At 37.6% G+C, this 22360-nt stretch overlaps 1 protein-coding gene across 1 annotated transcript in view; it reads right to left on the bottom strand.

The window, feature by feature from the left end:
• Window positions 1–17171, bottom strand: part of LOC113465832 — a 46209-nt gene extending 29038 nt beyond the window's left edge. Inside the window, exon 1 of the mRNA XM_026820694.1 lies at window positions 16488–17171. Within this exon, the coding sequence (XP_026676495.1) occupies window positions 16488–16787 (300 nt within the window). The 5' untranslated portion in view covers window positions 16788–17171. The remainder of the gene's footprint in view (window positions 1–16487) is intronic.
• Window positions 17172–22360: the final 5189 nt, after the last annotated feature.

Below are 22360 nucleotides of genomic sequence, written 5' to 3'. Positions count from 1 at the left end.
GCTCCCGGTCTCCGGATAGACACGATAAACTTGTAGACAACGAACGAGTACAAGTTGCAGTTAGAAATATACCGAACTACAAACCTGGCTCACAATCTTAACAACAAAATGTTGCAGGGAATCTAGAGTAGTTGAGTTTTAAAAATTATATCGAAGAAAAATATCACAAGACAAAAGAACAACTTGATGCACTTACAACTGAAGTTACTGTAGTCTAGAACGCTAGAAATGATGTGTGAATACAACAGCGGACCAACACTGCAAAGAAATCAAGATTGACTGATACCCGTATTTCTCATAGCAGTACACTACGTAGAGAAGTGGTAATGATCACACGGCTGGCAATTGCTCGGGTCCATTTGATAGGCCATATACATAACTACTTGGATAGAGACATAAGTGTTTAGATAGGAGCGGATAATAGATTAGGCTACTTGATAGCTCTTGACCACAGCATGTACAAGTAGTAGCCTATTAGCCCGTCCAAGTCTGAAGAGCTCTTCTGGAATAGTGTCAGGAGATCCCTGTCCATTTTAAGACCAAGTAACTAACACCCAAGTTTCGATTTTAAAGTCAATCAATCCCAATGTGAAGAGAAAAAGTGTGTGCATCATAATGTCTAATTAAAGAGGGAAGGTGATAAAAATGGAATCTAGTTATCTAGAACGTGGAGAGGCTGTACCTCATTTATACTGTTAGGATGAGACTGAAAAGTCCCTCCCCAAAAGACATGATTTGGTTTTTGATTTGACTGGATTCCAAAGACAATGAAACTATTATTAAATGATGACACACATAGGGTTGGACATGAGACATTATCAGACATTACTTAATCCCTGCATAGGCCGAGACAATCATCAGGCATTGTGTAGAGTCGTTTGTAAAGAGGCATTGTTTGTATAGAGTCATTTGTAAAGACGATGACGTCTTTACCCCCTATCATCAAATCGTCGTCATTAGAACAATTTGGTTACTCAATCATGTAAAAATGTATAAAAAGCCCCCGGGGGACTTCTCACTGATTTCTTTCGTCAGTCGTGTCTTGATTGACGTCAGTCAGGAGATCCAGGGAAGAAACCCAACGCCCGACATTAGGAAAGTCTGGATGAAAAAATTGGTGAAATGCAAAAAGTAAAGGAATCCATGGAAATGGAGGAAATTATTGACCAAAGAATCAACAAGGGTAGAAACCCAGAAGACCAAAAATTCAACTATTAGAATGTATGAAAAACTAATGCTAAGGTACTTTCCTTTTTTTAAAAGACACTTTTATTATTAATTGCGTTATTAAGAGGGCGAGTTTCGCCTTAAAGGGCGTCTTCAGCCATGAACTTCAATTTGTTTTTCATCGGCCTCAGATCAGACCTTCACAAAGTTACCGAGTCTTTGATCAAGTACAACGAATTTGTCTTCTTGTCAAATCAGATGATGAAATTTGAACACAACAATGGTGGATGATGTTATAGGTACAAAGGTATTCTTTAACCATGATCGAATAAACTACGGGCTAAAAAATTCCCGGAGGGACGGGCCCTGCTTGTTTTTTTTTTTTTTCTTTTTTTTTGTGACGGCAGTTTCAGCTTAGTATGCTTTATGCTAAGAGTTTACTCATTGATTGTAGAAACAGAAAATTGACTGTCGATTCCAGAAAAGAAAGGCCAATAGAAAATTGGACTTTCTAGTCCCACTTTTCCCAGCAAAAATATTGTTTCAGTACAAAATTTTCATCAGTAAATGGTTTCTTGGTTTCTTGAAATTGAATTGTTTCCAAGGGCAAGGTAAACCAAGACCCTTGACACATGGAGTGCTCCTGAAGGCATGTGATGTGTTCCAATCCACTCTACCCCCAAGTTTCTAAATATTTTCCAACTATATCCCAGTTCGGATACCCTAAGTTTACACTTTGACAGACCAAGATCTGGTTTAGAACTGTCCGACTTACAGTTGAGAAGTTTAATGTAATAGAAAGTCGTGTGATGTTCACACCAGATTTTTTTTTTAGCTCAAGGTATACAACTATACCTACATGCAGGAAAAGGGAGAAAAATCCTCCAGGATACCGGAGCATAAGATTGGCAGACCATCATACACAGGATAGACTGGACGCTCTGGGGACAGACACGAGTGAAGAAGGCTGGGTGTTCAGGATCCACGCGGTGAGTGAAGGAGTTCCATATCAGGGCAATAGACCGTGCTCGTATTGGGAACCCCTGAGTCGGATGGGTTCTCTCTTAACTTGCAATTGACGTAAATCCTGTGCTATAAATAGCGTCAAAGAAATGACCGCCGACCGCTGCCAATCATAAAATCATGTCTGGTGACGAACACTAGTAATAATGTACCCATGTGTGTGTATGTTTGTCACCTAAATATCTAAATGATACTATAGTTGTGCATGGACAATTGGGCATTTTGCATAGCATAATAAAATACTCAAAGCATAATAAAAATTCTGTCCCAACGAAGACAAAAGTCGTCTCACGTTATGTTAATTTATTATATTACATAATGTCGTTATGTAATAAATTAATTAATTGGTCTTGAAAACCTTATCAATACAAAGAAACATAAAAGTCAATTGATATGATCCTTTGATTTGACAATTAGAGCAAAGATTAATTAAGAGATTAAAAACACAAAGGCCTTATTTTTCATGACAGCTCTAATTGTATAATTTTAAGTACAAGCAATTAAATTAATGAACATAAAAAAGGGCTAATTAATATCACAAAAGCGTCCTCTTTTCTACAAGTATACCGCCTTCAAAGATTTCATGTAGGTGCCTACAATGTATGTACATGATTACATATATTGCAAAGAAATGTAGTTGGGTAGGTAGGTATTTAGTATTTACCTAAAAATTAATTGAATCATCATTAGAAGGAAATTAACCCAGGGGTAGGAGAAGATGCATTGACGTAAAATAAGGAAAGAGAAAATGATGAGTTTTTTTTCCCAAACGATATACAAACTATAAAACATTACTTTTTATCAATCAACAATCTTTGAATGGAAATTTTAAACGTCGAAGTAATTACTTTTTTACGTCAAGAAATGAGTCACAACCTGATTGCATGTGAATACAGAATTAAATAAAGGACACTCGAACAATCGAAAAAATTTACCTAACAAGTATTTTATTATCGGCACGGCGGTATTGTTTCTAAAGCCAGCCATTCAGTATCAGGTAGACCTGACAGGTACACTTGTTTAAAAAGTCCGCTGTATTGTAGATCTGAAACTAATTAGGTTCACATGCACCTATTCAGTCAGCGAAAGAAAATCTGACCGAAAGATGTTGTTCACTTCTTATTCATTGTTACTTTTTTCTTTGAAATAAATAAATAGTCAAAGAACAAAGGTGAGAAATCACTCTCTCAGCTTTCTCTCTAATCTCTAGTTCTCTACTGGAGTGAAAATTTTGCCTGAAGCCCCGATATACCTGCCTTCCTATAATTACGTAACTTTGATACAACCTTCACTATATTTTACACTCTTGATAACAGTTCATATATAGAGGTAAAAGTACGTGAAATTTCAGTGGAAATTCAGACACCTTTCAGATTAAAAAAAGGTAAAAAAACAGGTGGAGTGCTAAATTTAAACTTTGTATTTAAAAGTACTTTGATTTAAACTTTGACGGCAACCCTTTCTGCTACCCTTGCCATTGCCATATCCTCCAATCTTCTTCTTCGTCTTTGCCTTTTCCCGTATTCCGACGGGGTCGGCGTTTTTCGTCAGCCTCTTAATCAGCCCTCGGGTAGTAGGGTGAATGGGTGATTGCTTTGGGCTGACATTAGCTGCAACTGGCCACCCCCTCGTAACTTAACAGCAGGAAATTTTTGAAATTAAGTTCTGAGACAGGAAACGTACTGTTGTGTGATCTTTAAACTGGGATTATTCCACTAATATACAGTAGAACCCCGATTTTATAAACCTCGGTTATATGAACTCGAAAATACGAGCTTTTCTATCCATTTTTTACTCGAAAATCAGACTTTTCCTGATAATGTAAACAAAAATTTCCGATTTTTTTTTTTTTTTTTTTTTTTTTTTAAAACCCCTCCCGGGGGACTTCTCACTGATTTCTTTCGTCAGTCGTGTCTTGATTGACGTCAGTCAGGAGATCCAGGGAAGAAACCCAACGCCCGACATTAGGAAAGTCTGGATGAAAAAATTGGTGAAATGCAAAAAGTAAAGGAATCCATGGAAATGGAGGAAATTATTGACCAAAGAATCAACAAGGGTAGAAACCCAGAAGACCAAAAATTCAACTATTAGAATGTATGAAAAACAAATAATGCTAAGGTACTTTCCTTTTGTTAAAAGACACTTTTATTATTAATTGCGTTATTAAGAGGGCGAGTTTCGCCTTAAAGGGCGTCTTCAGCCATGAACTTCAATTTGTTTTTCATCGGCCTCAGATCAGACCTTCACAAAGTTACCGAGTCTTTGATCAAGTACAACGAATTTGTCTTCTTGTCAAATCAGATGATGAAATTTGAACACAACAATGGTGGATGATGTTAATATGGGTACGTATGACGTGGGAACTGAAGTCTCATAAAAAAAAAAAAAAAAAAAAAAAAAAAAAAAATAGAAATGAAATCATTCAGCAACTTAATGGTCTTGAATTCTTGATGGATGCGATGATGTTCTGGCAACACAATACACAATAGCGTCTTTTGTTTCCCAGGACTCTCAGGAGATTTACGTCATTTTATCAATTATTATCAATTGCATTATTATATTAGAATTTCTGTTTGATATAACCGGTAAGCCCTTTTTTACAAGCTTATGGCTGGGGCCACAATCAAAATCAGAGTTTAAACTCAGTTTAATCCCGGGATGTAGACATGATTTTCATTAGAATAGTCCTCCCTATTGCCCCATTTTCATATGCGATGTAAGGAATGCAACAACGAATCTCTTCTTATTTCTCGCTTTCGGCGTTTTTCGTCAGCCTCTTAATCAGCAACAGTTAGGGTGATTGCTTTGGGCTGACATTTGGTTTTGGCTTCACAATTTTTACGAGTGATTTATAAGCGGACTAACAGAACACACACAAAAATCGTACTAGCAAATACTCATAAGTCTTTTGTTACTGACTGGTACTGATACATGTATTATCCTTTAACTTAACCCATCAAATACTAGCTGACTAGCCTATTGGCCTTTATTCGAGTGCTCTCTCCCTGACCTTGTCTGATATACAGTAGAGACCAGTGGTGTATCTGGTGTGTACACGCTGAGAAAAAAACTGGGGTTCCGGAAACCCAGTCGAGTGATTGAGTTGCGGAACTCTAATACTTAACACTATATCGGGAAGCTCGACACTACAATATAGCATTCCAAAAACCTAAATCAGAGGAAATAACCCTTTAATAGAGTTCTTTCGTCCTAAACTTGTGGCACCCAAAGTTTACTCATTGATTGTAGAAACAGAAAATTGACTGTCGATTCCAGAAAAGAAAGGCCAATAGAAAATTGGACTTTCTAGTCCCATTTTTCCCAGCAAAAATATTGTTTTAGAACAAAATTTTCATCAGTAAATGGTTTCTTGGTTTCTTCAAATTAAATTGATTCCGAGGGCACAGGGCAAGTAAACCAAGACCCTTGACAAAGGGAGTGTTCCTGAAGGCATGTGATGTGTTCCAATCCACTCGAGCCCCAAGTTTCTAAATATTTTCCAACTATATACCAGTTCGGATACCCTAAGCTTACACTTTGACAGACAAAGATCTGGTAAATTCCCTTGCTAAAGAAATAGCAAAGGTTGAGTGCAAAAGTTTCAAGTTGCTTGTATGAAATGACTGCACCTTGCGTCAGAAGCCTTTCTGTCTGCCTTTCAGTACTTTTGCTGCTTCTACTATGATCGCCTCAATAATTTTGCTTAATCGCCTGCTTTTTGGTTAGTAAAAAAGTCTTTTGAAAGCTTCATTTGCTCTGCTTTCATAATAGTCACACACTGCCCTTTTGGATCTTCAAACTGGTTTCCAATTTCCAAACTTGAAATTTGACCCACAGAGCGGAAAATTCTACTACTGGAGGCTATCGAATATCGAAGTACAGTACACCTTTGAGTTTTGACCTGGACCGAAAAACGGGAAGACTTTTGAAAGTGACTGTTTCGTTTACTTCCTTGACTATTTTCACTGAATCTCATACTGCGCTGCTCTACTTTCTAATCTTTCTATTCTCACACGATTAGCTATCAGTATTCAGTTATCACTAATCACTAGTTTTCCTAATTCAAGAGCTTACGTGCATAAGTCGTGCGGTATTTTTGTTTACAAAAACTGTCGATTTTGTAAACAAATTATCGAGTTTGTTTATTAACTCGTGCGTTATTTAGCTAAAGCTGTATTTTATTAAGTGACTTTCTTATAGTTAACACGGCTGAACCAATGAGATTCCGCTTTGGACGTCCACACTTGCTCCACAAAGCGGAATCTCACAATCTCATTGGGGCTAAATTCCCCTTAGGGCTGAGCTAATTTTTTTGGTGACTAAACTGTGGATTTTGTAAACACATTATCGAGTTTGTGAAGTCCTGCGGTATTCTTGATCTAAATTCTTAATCTTTTGTTTACTTTTTGTCCTACCCAAAAGATTTATAGGCCGCCTGCAGGTAGGGTTGGGTGGTTGGTTGACAGACCGACTTGTTATCTAATCAGCTGAAGTAAACATTCTCACAATCACTGATGTTATTCGCCTATTGCGTTCTACTATGTCTTCCTTTTTAGATAGAGTTCAAGTTTATCTAATAGTCTCCAATCCAAAACCAGTTTGAAAATGAGGAAAAAACCAATAACAAATGAGTGACTTACCAAAAGTTCAACGTGTTTTTGTAGGCGTGTGAGTAAATTACATACCTGTGAACACCAGAGAAGTTTGCATAGCATAATAAAATACTCAAAGCATAATAAAAATTCTGTCCCAACGAAGACAAAAGTCGTCTCACGTTATGTTAATTTATTACATAATGTCGTTATGTAATAAATTAATTAATTGGTCTTGAAAACCTTATCAATACAAAGAGACATTAAAGTCAATTGATATGATCCTTTGATTTGACAATTAGAGCAAAGATTAATTAAGAGATTAAAAACACAAAGGCCTTATTTTTCATGACAGCTCTAATTGTATAATTTTACAAGCAATTAAATTAATGAACATGAAAAAGGGCCAATTAATATCACAAAAGCGTCTTCTTTTCTACAAGTATACCGCCTTCAAAGATTACATATATTGCAAAGAAATGTAGTTGGGTAGGTAGGTAGGTATTTAGTATTTACCTAAAAATTAATTGAATCATCATTAGAAGGAAATTAACCCAGGGACCCAGGGGTAGGAGAAGATGCATTGACGTAAAATAAGGAAAGAGAAAATGATGAGTTTTTTTTTTCCCAAACGATATACAAACTATAAAACATTACTTTTTATCAATCAACAATCTTTGAATGGAAATGTTAAACGTCGAAGTAATTACTGTTTTACGTCAAGAAATGAGTCACAACCTGATTGCATGTGAATACACAATTAAATAAAGGACACTCGAACAATCAATAAATTTACCTAACAAGTATTTTATTATCGGCACGGCGGTATTGTTTCTAAAGCCAGCCATTCACTATCAGGTAGACCTGACAGGTACACTTGATCAGGTCCGCCTGTCAGGCCTACCTAGTGTGCTCATCAGGAAGATCTGAGAGGCGCACCTGATCAGGTGTACCTGATTGTGAGTGGCAGGCCTTAAGAGTGAATCACATGATCAATATTCAATAATTAGTTCTTTTTTTCCACCAAAATATCTCGGTTTATATCTGTAGCTAGCAAAATATTGTATTATCATGAGAACTTGTTTAACTTGTTAAGTATGTATGAGAAGTAGGTATACTTTTTAATCGGGGTGCACAAGTGCACTCGGCCTCGAGCGATCTATTGAGTACACACTTGCATCTGCTTAAAATGAGATTATGAGAAATAAGGAGAAGACTTGCAAATTGCAACGAGGAGTAAAGCTGTGTCCACACATAGTCGACGCCGATATAGACACCATAGATTCACCTCTTGACCTTGTCGATCTGCGTCGACAACATAGATTCACCTCTTGACCTTGTCGATCGACGGCGCCGACAATGTATGGACACAGCTTAATGCTGTGATATAGTCGTAATGCCCACAAAAAAATCTAGCTATCTAGAACGTGGAGAGGCTGTACCTCATTTATACTGTTAGGATGAGACTGAAAAGTCCCTCCCCAAAAGACATGATTTAGTTTTTGATTTGACTGGATTCCAAAGACAACGAAACTATTATTAAATGATGACACACATAGGGTTGGACATTATCAGACATTACTCAATCCCTGCATAGGCCGAGACAATCATCAGGCATTGTGTAGAGTCATTTGTAAAGAGGCATTGTTTGTATAGAGTCATTTGTAAAGACGATGACGTCTTTACCCCCTATCATCAAATCATCGTCATTAGAACAATTTGGTTACTCAATCATGTAAAAATGTATAAAAAGCCCCCGGGGGACTTCTCACAGATTTCTTTCGTCAGTCTTGTCTTGACTGACGTCAGGAGATCCAGGGAAGAAACCCATCGCCCGACATTAGGAAAGTCTGGATGAAGAAATTGGTGAAATGCAAAAAGTAAAGGAATTCATGGAAATGGAGGAAATTATTGAACAAAGAATCAACAAGGGTAGAAACCCAGAAGACCAAAAATTCAACTATTAGAATGTATGAAAAACAAATAATGCTAAGGTACTTTCCTTTTGACCATGCTTGTTGTCTATTTTTAGCTCCAACAAATGCTTTCCACATCTCGCCGCTTGGCAAAGGTCAATAACTCAATAATACTCCACAGGTAATGGGTACTCGGGTTACCAGCCTAGTTTAAAGCTTTAAAGTTAGCTTGGAGGGTAGCTCGTCTGCCTTGTAAACGTTAGATTTGTAGAGGCTTAACCCGTCCTTTAGAACTACACCTATGTACAACTAAGCCTCAGAGTGGGCTTCAGTAGCTTTTTCGTTAGGTGTTTTCCATTGGATGGAGCTAAAAACGCAAATGCTAGGTCGCAGGTTCAATTCTCACCCGGGGCAAACTTCTTCATAAAGTCTCCCTTTAACTTTCCTTTTGGCTACATATGAATCGGGGATTAGAAAGAATATTTTAATCCAATGATTTCTTCGTTGAAAGCTGAAATAAAATCGATTCTAACCTGAGAGCACTCGAGGCTTCAAGACCAAAGGTGCAATGACCGCAGTTCTGCAGTAGCACTGTAGCGGTAGATATAGCAAATCTCGCGAAAGTTAAATGGAGCAGTTGCAAATGGGTAAAAATTATAAATAAATGGTCGAGTCCTTTGTAAAAAGTTGGCCAGGTTTACCTTGCCCAATGGAGCAGTTGCAATTGGGTAAAATTTATTAATAAATGGTCGATTCCTACGTAAAAAGTAGTGAAAAATCCAAATCTGAGGTCAAATGGGTAAAAATTATAAATAAATGGTCGATTCCTATGTAAAAATTTGGGAAAAATCCAAATCTGAGGTCAAAACTCCAAAAATTATAAATAAATGGTCAATTCTTATGTAAAAAGTTGGGAAAAATCCAAATCCGAGGTCAAAACTCCGAAAAAATAACTGTAAAAGGTGGAAAAATTCAATTTTCATTTTCTGTTCTAATGAAAGAGTTCAAAGATGTGTGACGTCAGACTTTACGCAGTTGTTTTTTTCGTCCGCTAGGTAGCGCCAGTATGCAAAGTTAATCCCATGTGATTTTTCACGTGGAATCGAATGGTGCTACTTTTAGCACTCTCTGACTTACAGTTGAAAAGTTGCGGGTTCGATACTCCCCGGTGTCAACGAATTTCCCTTTTATTTGTGAACCATTAACAAGTAAGCATTTGAATAGTTGATCCCATGGGATTTTTCACGCCGAATCGAATGGTGCAACTTTTAGAACTGTCCGACTTACAGTTGAGAAGTTGTGGGTTCGATACTCCCCTGTGTCAACAAATTTCTCTTTTATTTGTGAACCGTTACCAAATAAGCAAATGAATAGTTGATCCCATGTGATTTTTCACGTGGAATCGAATGGTGCTACTTTTAGCACTCTCTGACTTACAGTTGAGAAGTTTCGGGTTCGATACTCCCCTGTGTCAACAAATTTCCCTTTTATTTGTGAACCATTAACAAGTAAGCATGTGAATAGTTGATCCCATGGGATTTTTCACGCCGAATCGAATGGTGAAACTTTTAGAACTGTCCGACTTACAGTTGAGAAGTTTAATGTAATAGAAAGTCGTGTGATGTTCACACCAGATTTTTTTTTTAGTTTTTATTTTTTGCTTTTTTCGTTTTTTATTGAGAACTTTTATCTTTTCCATTGTTGTATCAGTATTTATCACCTTGTACTTTTGTTTTGTTAGTTTTCATAGGCCTCTCTGTTAGTCTACGTGGGTGAGAAGCTTTCTTTAAACAATACCTACAGACGGAATAAGCTATCGACGACTAGCGACCAATATTACTAAATGTCCTAGTTCCCAGAGAATCACGAAAGTAAAGTAATTCGTGGTTGGTATCTTGTCGGGCGCCTTTTTCCGGGTGCACTCAGCCCTTTGAAATTCCGGGGAAAAAGACAAGGTGGTCTTTTGGGGGCTTCTATTTCAAACAATAGTATCGATATCACTATTTTTGCGAGCCTTGGCCAGTCAAATTTGATCTCTTAAGTGACTCCCAAGACCAAACTAAACCATCGAACAGTAAACAATAAATAGCCTTGTCTCTTGAAGTAATTCTCTGGCGGTGCCAGGGGACAATGTCAAGATCATATAAAAACTAGTCAAATTTAATTTAGTTCAGAGGTTCAGACTGTGAATATGTATAGGATGTTGAATGTTGCGTGAGTAAAAATAACATAGGAACCTCATACTTCTTTAAACAATACCTACAGACGGAATAAGCTATCGACGACTAGCGACCAATATTACTAAATGTCCTAGTTCCCAGAGAATCACGAATGTTAAGTAATTCGTGGTTGGTATCTTGTCGGGCGCCCTAAAGAGACTCCCAAGACCAAACTAAACCATCGATCCATCGAACAGTAAACAATAAATAGCCTTGTCTCTTGAAGTAATGCTCTGGCGGTGCCAGGGGACAATGTCAAGATCATATAAAAAGTAGTCAAATTTAATTTAGTTCAGAGGTTCAGACTGTGAATATATGATGTTGAATGTTGCCTGAGTAAAAATAACATAGGAACCTAATAATCTCAGTATCTAAGCAACGGGATATGGTGTATGTCCTTGCTCATCACATGAGGGACATGCTACAGCCATGCTACGGAAACAGGAAGCTCGTTATGGCACAGGCAAAAGCGGATATGATACTTGGGCCCAATGAGTGAGGGAGCCCAATTAGTTTCAATATCTTTTAGCAATATAGATTACCAAGGTATAAATATAAGCGACGTATATTATTTCTAGGTATTCTAATCCATTCCATTCATTGTTCATTGGTTTGAACATGGGTCTCAATGGTGTTTAAAAATTCCGCTGTATTGTAGATCTGAAACTAATTAGGTTCACATGCACCTATTCAGTCAGCGAAAGAAAATCTGACCGAAAGATCTTATTCACTTTTTATTCATTGTTTCTTTTTTCTTTGAAATAAATAAATAGTCAAAGAACAAAGGTGAGAAATCACTCTCTCAGCTTTCTTTAATCTCTAGTTCTCTACTGGAGTGAAAATTTGCCTGAATCCCCGATATACCTGCCTTCCTATAATTACGTAACTTTGATACAACCTTCACTATATTTTACACTCTTGATAACAGTTCATATATAGAGGTAAAAGTACGTCAAATTTCAGTGGAAATTCAGACACCTTTCAGATTAAAAAAAGTAAAAAAACAGGTGGAGTGCTAAATTTAAACTTTGTATTTACTGCCTTCCTATAATTACGTAACTTTGATACAACCTTCACTATATTTTACACTCTTGATAACAGTTCATATATAGAGGTAAAAGTACGTGAAATTTCAGTGGAAATTCAGACACCTTTCAGATTAAAAAAAGGTAAAAAAACAGGTGGAGTGCTAAATTTAAACTTTGTATTTAAAAGTACTTTGATTTAAACTTTGACGGCAACCCTTTCTGCTACCCTTGCCATTGCCATATCCTCCAATCTTCTTCTTCGTCTTTGCCTTTTCCCGTATTCCGACGGGGTCGGCGTTTTTCGTCAGCCTCTTAATCAGCCCTCGGGTAGTAGGGTGAATGGGTGATTGCTTTGGGCTGACATTAGCTGCAACTGGCCACCCCCTCGTAACTTAACAGCAGGCAGCCCTCGGGTAGTAGGGTGAATGGGTGATTGCTTTGGGCTGACATTAGCTGCAACTGGCCACCCCCTCGTAACTTAACAGCAGGAAATTTTTGAAATTAAGTTCTGAGACAGGAAACGTACTGTTGTGTGATCTTTAAACTGGGATTATTCCACTAATATACAGTAGAACCCCGATTTTATAAACCTCGGTTATATGAACTCGAAAATACGAGCTTTTTATCCATTTTTTACTCGAAAATCAGACTTTTCCTGATAATGTAAACAATAATTTCCGATTTTTTTTTTTTTTATTAAAACCCTCACAGAAATTGTGAACAATAATGCTAATATGAACACATTTTGTCCTTTTAGTTACATAACATGTTACTGAAAGGACAAAAAGTCAATAAATGAGCATTTACTGTCGAAAATTTGCCATGTTTTCTCTGTTTTCTAGTGTAACCCCGATTTTATGAATTTTTATATGGCACCCCGATTTTATGAACTAGGTACCCTTGGTCCCAATTAGTTCATAAAATCGGGGTTCTACCGTATTATACCACACGAATTATTCCACTAATAAATTATAGACCACCAAGCTAACACTTTGACAAGAGGTCACTTTATAATCACTAGCTGACTAGCCTATTGGCCTTTATTCGAGTGCTCTCTCCCTGACCTTGTCTGATATACAGTAGAGACCAGTGGTGTATCTGGTGTGCACACGCTGAGAAAAAAACTGGGGTTCCGGAATACCATGCTTGTTGTCTATTTTTAGCTCCAACAAATGCTTTCCACATCTCGCCGCTTGGCAAAGGTCAATAACTCAATAATACTCCACAAGTAATGGCTACTCGGGTTACCAGCCTAGTTTAAAGCTTTAAAGTGAGCTTGGAGGGTAGCTCGTCTGCCTTGTAAACGTTAGATGTGTAGAAGCTTAACCCGTCCTTTAGAACTACACCTACAGTCTCAGAGTGGGCTTCAGTAACTTTTTCGTTAGGTGTTTTCCATTGGATGGAGCTAAAAAAGCAAATGCTAGGTCGCAGGTTCAATTCTCACCCGGGGCAAACTTCTTCATAAAGTCTCCTTTTAACTTTCTTTTGGCTACATATGAATCGGGGATTAGAAAGAATATTTTAATCCAATGATTTCTTCGCTGAAAGCTGAAATAAAATCGATTCTAACCTGAGAGCACTCGAGGCTTCAAGACCAAAGGTGCAATGACCGCAGTTCTGCAGTAGCACTGTAGCAGTAGATATAGCCAATCTCGCGAAAGTTAAATGGAGCAGTTGCAAATGGGTAAAAATTATAAATAAATGGTCGACTCCTTTGAAAAAAGTTGAGCCAGGTTTACCTTGCCCAATGGAGCAGTTGCAATTGGGTAAAATTTATTAATAAATGGTCGATTCCTACGTAAAAAGTAGTGAAAAATCCAAATCTGAGGTCAAATGGGTAAAAATTATAAATAAATGGTCGATTCCTATGTAAAAATTTGGGAAAAATCCAAATCTGAGGTCAAAACTCCAAAAATTATAAATAAATGGTCAATTCTTATGTAAAAAGTTGGGAAAAATCCAAATCCGAGGTCAAAACTCCGAAAAAATAACTGTAAAAGGTCGAAAATTCAATTTTTATTTTCCGTTCTAATGAAAGAGTTCAAAGATGTGTGACGTCAGACTTTACGCAGTTGTTCTTTTCGTCCGCTAGGTAGCGCCAGTATGCAAGCACGCTTGCGGAGGAGCAGAAAGAAATGCACAGAAAGTATGCGCACAAAAACATTAATGTGTTGCCTGCGAGGGAGCTTTGCTCGGGACATTTGATGTGACGTCATCGTGTACGGGGGCCTATGCTGTGACGTCAAAGTTCACGATTTACCGGTATTTTTTAAATCGATTTATCTCGGGATCCATAGAAGTCGTAGAAGAAAAAGAAAAATTCCGTTGGTCCTCATTTTTCCTGCTCTATGACTTTGAAATATCACCCAAGTAAGCGCAACTGATCTATTACGCGTACACGAGGAATTTTATCCATAGCCAAGTTCACAATATAATAGCTGAAGCCAACTTCACAATAGGTACACAAGAATACATAGGTATACTGACCACACAAGACAGTATATCTATCTACAGTATCTACCTATATCTAATGAAAGAACAACCAATGAACCAAAACAACATAATGATCATGTCTTCATACTACACATAATAGAAGAGTTCTAGAGGCTAAAATCCATAGTAGGTATTCATTCCATCAAAAAAGAGAAGACTTGAAAAGAAGTCATAGAAGATGATCCAATAAGGAAAACTTGAATAAGAATGAAGAGTGAAAAAGAATAACAAGAGCGAAGAGAAAAGAAGATTAAAATGATTGAAAAATCATAGTATTGAAAAAGAAGAAAATCATAAAGAAGAAGAATTGAGAAGTTGTAGAAGAAAAAAAAAAGAAGGAAAACGCGAAGAAAAAGAAAAATCAAGGACGAAATAAAAATTCTACACAATAGCAGTCAGTAGTAGTAACTATAAGCTATAGCTCATGGAAATAAGACCTCAAGAAGTACCCAAACCTAACCAACCTCCCAGCAACCAGCAAACTCTAGGGTGATTACATCCTCCGGCCAAACCAAACCAACATGCATTTTCCTTTCCTTTCCTTTCCTTTCCATATTATTTCTGCAACTGCAAATTGCATACCTATCAATAATATTAATCATAATGAAATTAAATCCTATCGGGGAATCAAACCCGGGTATAATACCTATACATTATTATTTAATTAATATAGAATCTGTCTACTCTCTGGTGGTTAAACTCCCCTGATTGGAGGGAATTGTGATGTCTTGTTTTCTCATTTATCTGATGAGGAATACACTATGGGATGGACATGCTAAGATATTGACCCTCACAGCTGCTGTGTTGTCAACACTAAATCCGAGCTGTGAACCCCGCTTAGGACTTTATAATCAGTCTAGATTTTTTGCTCGTCACCAAATCTAAGTCGGTATTTCAGACCAAATCTAAGCCGGGATTTCAGACATCGTCATGGGCTATTCCGACATTGTGATCAGGTCATGTAATCCCAAAGATGGCCCAGAGTCATCGGACTGAACGGAGTTTGGTTCAACGTTCAACCACACCACGTGATTAGTCACCAGTCTTCGGTACCCACGGTAGGTATTGAATAAGCTATAATGGTATACCGTGTGGTTCAACTCGTCTATATTGTCTACAGGGACAGTTATTGTGTCATATGGACAGTTCCGGAGTTAGGGTCAGCGCGAAGGAGTTGTACAAAAGAACTCCGAAACGGCTACGGATGGGGCCAAAAGGCCCTAACGAAAAACGGTACAGCATGGGAAAACCCTCGTCAGACAGCGGTGATAGAACGTTGAACGCTCCAGTTCCCAGTAGTTCACTGAAGTTAAGCAACGTTTCGCGTGGTTGGTATCCGGATGGTTGACCATCTGGGTAATAGTGTACTGGCCTTTCTCGGCCCCACCCAGGCCCGGAGGACTACTGGATGAGGTTAATGTGACCACGGGAATCAGTATTATCAGTCAATAATTCATATACGAATATGAAAATTATGTGGTTACCTGCTAAGGTAATTGATTTTCACTACGCTTTATGCTTGGCCAATCAACATGATGGATGCGCTTTCAGAGGCAAAGTAATGATCTCTTCAGTGAAAATGGTGATAAATTGATGTCTTCACCTAGAGGTATTCAGTACATTGCCATATTTATATTTATGTGTGTCATGCAAGCTATGTACCTACGGCATGCAAGCTAGCATGTTAGGTATCTTTACTTTCTATTCCGTTTCGAAGGATAAATCAGCTAATCTTGGGAACACATGGTTTCAATTATTATTATTGCGAGTTTCAGCTAATGAATATGAAGATTGAAGAGACAACCAATTTAGCAACCAATACACGAGTAAAGCTGAGGCACCCGTAACTAGCAGGCACCGGCACCAAGATTCAATCAACACGAACGTGTTAACATCAAGGGTTAAAATATTGCAATAATCTCCCTACTCTATTTAATTTCATTGAAAAAAATGGTTTGCCAAAAAAAATCCAATATAGTCCAATGAAATTTGCTCCAAAAAGCGAAAAAAATAATAATAATTAAGTTTAGAAAAAAAGGTTAATTTTACCTTATCGATAATGATCTGCTTCAGTTGCTGGACAGCCTTGGCCATAAGTTTAACATTCACCAAATAGACGGCTCGGGTAGATTCAGGTAGGCGGCTTTTGTATTCAAAATCCTCGGTATTTGGCGACTTTTTCAAATCCTTTGGATAGCTCCGATTCGAGGTGTCGAAATCCGGGTCCGAAATTCGATCCAGCACATTCACGAGACAAAACCGGGGCCGGTCCACCCAAACTTGGAAGGATTCGAGAAGGAAAGCGTCAATGGACAGGGAGCTGTGAGAGCCGCCAGCCAGTGGTGCCATTATTCAATGGAAGAAACTCATTCATGAATTGGGGCTTTTAGGTTTAGTTTTACTGGACTATATTTGTATTATAAATATCAAAATAGATAGAAAAAGGTCAAAATGGACAGAAAAAAGGTCAGCCCTCAATGTATTAAAATAAAAAAGCAAGGTAATTTTCACGGCTTTTTGTGATGCGGCTCATAAATTTAACAGGTTAAGTGGGCCCAGCACAAAGACGTTTTGAATTTTGAAAATACTTGTAATAATAAGCTATTGTCATTAAAAAGTTAAAATTTAATTTATTACAATGAAATATTTCAAGTAATTTTTAGAAAGTAAGTTGAAACAATATCCAACTTTTAGAAAGAAAACTTCAAAATCCATTAATTATAAGTTACATTTTTATACATATTTTTTCACATACACAAAATTAAATAATAATAATAGCAAATTATTTATTAACACACTTTATATCTTCCCACCATTAAAATCTTCTCACACGGACCCGAAGAAAAGTGATGATAATAATAAGCAGAAAGTACAAAGAGGAATTTATGACTGCCAGCGGTGAGACAGCTGTAATATTGAAGGTGGCGACTACACCACAGTGACCGAAGTCGATTGACATCGACAGGAGGTTACTGCAACCCTTATGAAGCAAAATAACTCAAAGGATTTTGGAAGAAAACAGATGTTTGTAGTGTGGACTGTGGATGTATTTTGGGCGACGTCGATCGAAAATGGTGTAAACGTTGCTTTAGAAATTTAGACTTCTATATTATAGGGTGAATAATGTGACTATGAATAGTGAATAGGCAGGTGTGAAGAGACGCAGTATACATGAGGCGTAAAAGTCGTAGCACTTATCTTCGAATCTACGACTGATGGGCATTATCCCATCAGGATAAAATCCGCCCCGGGCGGCAATCGAACCCGCGGCCTAGCGCTTACAAGGCAGACGCACTACCAACTAAGCTGACTAGGCTGGCTAAACAGATGTTTGTAGTGTGGACTGTGGATGTATTTTGGGCGATGTCGATCGAAAATGGTGTAAACGTTGCTATAGAAATTGAGACTTCTATATTATAGGGTGAATAATGTGACTATGAATAGACAGGTGTGAAGAGACGCAGTATACATGAGGCGTAAAAGTCGTAGCACTTATCTTCGAATCTACGACTGATGGTATGCCTTGGGAAAGAATTTGCCTGTGAAAATATTCCGAGTTTCACGAGACCACATCATGTCTCATTATGCAACTGACGTCAATAGCCAATAGCGGGGGACTATATAAATATCGTCCGATGCATACCATTAGTCAGTCTGAGTTAGTCACAACTCCACACACGTTGCTGGAACAGAGAAACGATGCGAAACAAATTTCGAACCCCATGAACCAAATTTCGGTGGGGATCAGCTTCGGAGTTGTGGTTTTGTAAGAATCGAAACAAATGAAGGCGCTATTAGACGGAGGCAACTTAGCCTAGCCTACTGAAGATCGTCCCGAATCTTCGAGCTTAGTTAGGGAATCAGCATAACTCCACACACAAAAAGCCCCCTCTGAGGCTCAGGTGTTGGGGCAACTTCACCAAGGAATGGGTTACGCTTATACCTGAAGAACGTTTCACTATGCATTGCGCCTTAGAAGCTACCTGTTCGGGACCTACCAGGTAATAATAATGTGCTTATTTATACTGCTCGAATTGGACTGAAAAGTCCCTTTACTCCAGCAGCAGGCTACTAATAATACTGTGGTCAAATCCTCAAATCATATTGAGGATAAAATCCCATACCTCGCCGTAAGCTACCTGTTCGGGACCTACCAGGTAATAATAATGTGCTTATTTATACTGCTCGAATTGGACTGAAAAGTCCCTTTACTCCAGCAGTAGGCTACTACTAATACTGTGGTCAAATCCTCAAATCATATTGAGGATAAAATCCTATACCTCGGCCTCGGCTGGGATTGAACCCACGCCCTCCTGTTTACCAGGCGAGCGTCTTGACCACTACACCACCGAGGCAGGTACCATAGATCTTCTAGAGAGATTACCAAATCTTCGTCAGCACCCGAACATTAGCATAGATAATTACCGAGGAAAGTGTGGTGATGAGGTTCTTGGTTTGCTGATTCCTAATTAGACCCGACAACTGACCGATGGTCAGGCCGGAAGATCTCGTCATTCTATCAGGCTCGACATTGGATGAAACCAAAAATTTGTTCTTCTCTGTCAGATTAGGCCAAAACACACACTTTATTTATTTATCACCCATTATTTTCACTAAATTTATTTAATAAAAGGTCTTGCAACTTTTGAGCACCAAGTTAAGTTGTACACGGAAACAGCAATTGCGGAAACAAATAGTGGATTAATAGACATAAATATTAATGTAAAAAAATCACTTGAACAACACAATTTAAAACAAACTTTCGAAGAAAGCTAATGAATGCTCAAGCGAAGGTTTTAAATAATTAAAATTTTAAATATTACAAATATATAAATAAATAAAAATTAAAAATCCTCAAAGCAATGAAGAACAGCAAACAAAATATTTTAAAACCTAATAAAAGAATGATTTAATTGACACAAAAAACTATCGTGAAGAAGTTTAAAAACACAGTGTGTAAATTTGTTTTTACAAAATAATTTACATTAAAAAATATTTAGACATTTTTTTACCGTTATTTTACAATAATTAAATAATTATTTTACAAAATAAATATATTTTTACACTTTATTTCGTAAAATACAACTCACGACGTGGTAACATTGGCGTATGTACGCGGAATAATTGGAATATACTACAAGTAAATAAATAATTTGGTATATGGTTTGGGTACATGGTACATAGATTTTTTTCACTACGGGAAAGGTATATGGCAATTATGGTGATGGTGACCACTAAACTTCCCTCTCTCTTGCTGATGAGATTGTGACGTCATGACTTACATTGTCTGTGGTGACTGTTCGGTGTGGTGACAGTCAGTTAGTAGTGAGTAGTCAGTCATGAGACGAACTAAGAGTTAGACTCTAGGAACGCAGGACGCTACTCGTGAACAGCACCTTTTTCGAGGAAAATCGTCTGATCTGGGTCCCATCTGGATAGGTAGATCTCGTATGGACCTAACGTAGAAACTAAGATATCAATCAAGATGCTAACGTAGGGTGACTTAAAGGAATGGATGGATGACTTAAAGGAATAAAGGGAGAACAGGCTCTAGTCTTGATTTTAAATCATTACATGAAAGTAAAATCAAAAATCAAATCAAGAATAATAATAAACTGAATATTAAACAAAATAGGTAGGTACATAGGTACTGATTTTCTCTAATCACGATCGAATAAACTACGGGCTAAAAAATTCCCGGAGGGATGGACCCAGCTTGTTTATTACTATTGTAATAATAAAGGAAGGACAGGCTAAAAATTGACAAAATCTCAGTTACCTATCCTATCAATTAGGTCAATATTGAACGAAAATACATTGAACAACACACATGTACACTTACCAAAAATAATTTCTAATATACAGGGTGACACGAGTAGGTAAAGTTACTCAACTTCATATACAGGATGTTCTTGTAAATATCAAACCGAGAGGCATACGTACCTGTGAACAAAGAAGAATAATTTTATTAGTACTCGGTAAAATCAGTGTTAAATCAGACACTCAAGGGTCTTCTAAGTAACGTAGATGCCCAACGGGAGATTAAAAAATGCCTACACCAGAAAACTTTGTTTAATAAAATAGTGACGGTTAAAGTAGTGGATAATGATGATTTAGCCAATTTGATCTAATGGACAAGGCACATAAAGAAGAAGAAATGTTTTGAGTCACTAGTTGTAGTCACACTTTTAACAGCAGTGAATCAATGAGCCCAAAGTTCAGAGATCTTTCTCGGCAAATTCCCGCCCTCTTCTTGGTTATACATATGATTGATGATAATGATTGTGCTCACTCTATCACAATAGTGGATAATGATGATTTAGCCAATTTGATCTAATGGACAAGGCACATAAAGAAGAAGAAATGTTTTGAGTCACTAGTTGTAGTCATACTTTAACAGCAGTGAATCAATGAGCCCAAAGTTCAGAGATCTTTCTCGGCAAATTCCCGCCCTCTTCTTGGTTACATGATTGATGATAATGATTGTGCTCACTCTATCACTGTACACATACTCGTGTTTTATGTATGATGACTAGATAGTACCTATCTAGTATCTTACTCCAAACTTCACTTACAATAGACTACCGTCATCAATCACCTCAGCAGTCAGTTCAAAAAATTCGCTGGAAAAAAACCTGATCTCATCCAAACTTGAACCGAACCGTCACGAGTTATTAACAAGCTGGAAATAAAATATGAATCAGTTCAGATTAGGAAGTTTAGGAACCGGTTGATGTATTCAGTAGTGTGGGAGTGTTCATTTGACTTGAATGAACGAAGTAAGCTCCCAAGTTTCAAAGCGACAAATTTTGTCTGTTCAACGAAGGCTCACCAAAGTTAGTTCGATTTTCCCCCCTTGAATTTTTTTCCTCCTTAGATGTTGAGTTTCACTGACTAGACTGTCAGTTTTTAGAGAGAGGTCTACAGATTAGAGAACTTTTAGCAGGAGATCCTGCTTGCCATGCAGACATGGTCCCTAGTTCAATTCCTACCATTGACGTTATTTTCTGGTGTTTTTTTTTTTTTTGTATATTTGTTTAACAAAATGTTTTACAAATTTTACAAAAAGATTGGGTTGGCAGTATTAAAAATTGACACTACCTATTGAACGTGCAAATTAATCATATAAAAAGGATTAAGTTCGCCCCGCCTATGCCAGACTAGTTAGCTTGGTTGTTAGCGCGTCTGCCTTGTAAGCGCTTGGCCGCGGGTTCAATTCCGTCCCGAGGCCGATTTTATCCTGATCGGAAAATGTTCGTTCTCAGAACGGCAGGCTTTCTTCTATTTTATCTTCCTCCTCTTGTCACTTTCGAGACGATAAGCCCTCAAAACTTACCTCCTCTTACAAGGAGAAAAAAAGTTACAAAGGTCCTTATCACGTTCTTATCATTCGTAGTCGTCATCTTTACGACAATAGTGATTGAAGTAAAGGTCAAACCTGATATAAATCTCAAAGTGAGAGAGTGATTGTAATTCCAATCAGTCTCGTTATGTTTAATTGCCCAGGTACAGGTACCTAATAATACAGGCAGATAATTTGTATGTATGATGCTGGTACCTACAACGTAGGTAGGTACAATATAAACTGGAAAAGTAGAAATCTAAAATGTAAATAGTTACTCCTCCTAGTTTTATGCTTTTGCATTTTCCAGAAGAAACTGAACGCACAAACCTGTGAAAACTGAAACCCATCAATTTGATGCAAAAACAATGCTGTCATAGACTCATAGATAGAGACTTAGAGCTTGTAGAACCAGGAAAAAAACACTACCCAAAGGAAAAACTATTCTTCAAAGACAAAAACCCTAGAGCAAGTTAGCTTGAGAGGTATACACAAAAAGCCCAATCTGAGGCTTAGGTGTAGGGGCTAGACAGCCCTAAAGGATGAGATAAGCTTATACGAATCTAGCTTGAAAGGTAGC

This window comes from Diaphorina citri, unplaced genomic scaffold (assembly GCF_000475195.1).
Source record: "Diaphorina citri unplaced genomic scaffold, Diaci psyllid genome assembly version 1.1 scaffold168, whole genome shotgun sequence".
Lineage (NCBI taxonomy): Eukaryota > Metazoa > Arthropoda > Insecta > Hemiptera > Psyllidae > Diaphorina > Diaphorina citri.
This window is presented reverse-complemented; position numbering and strand designations above follow the sequence as displayed.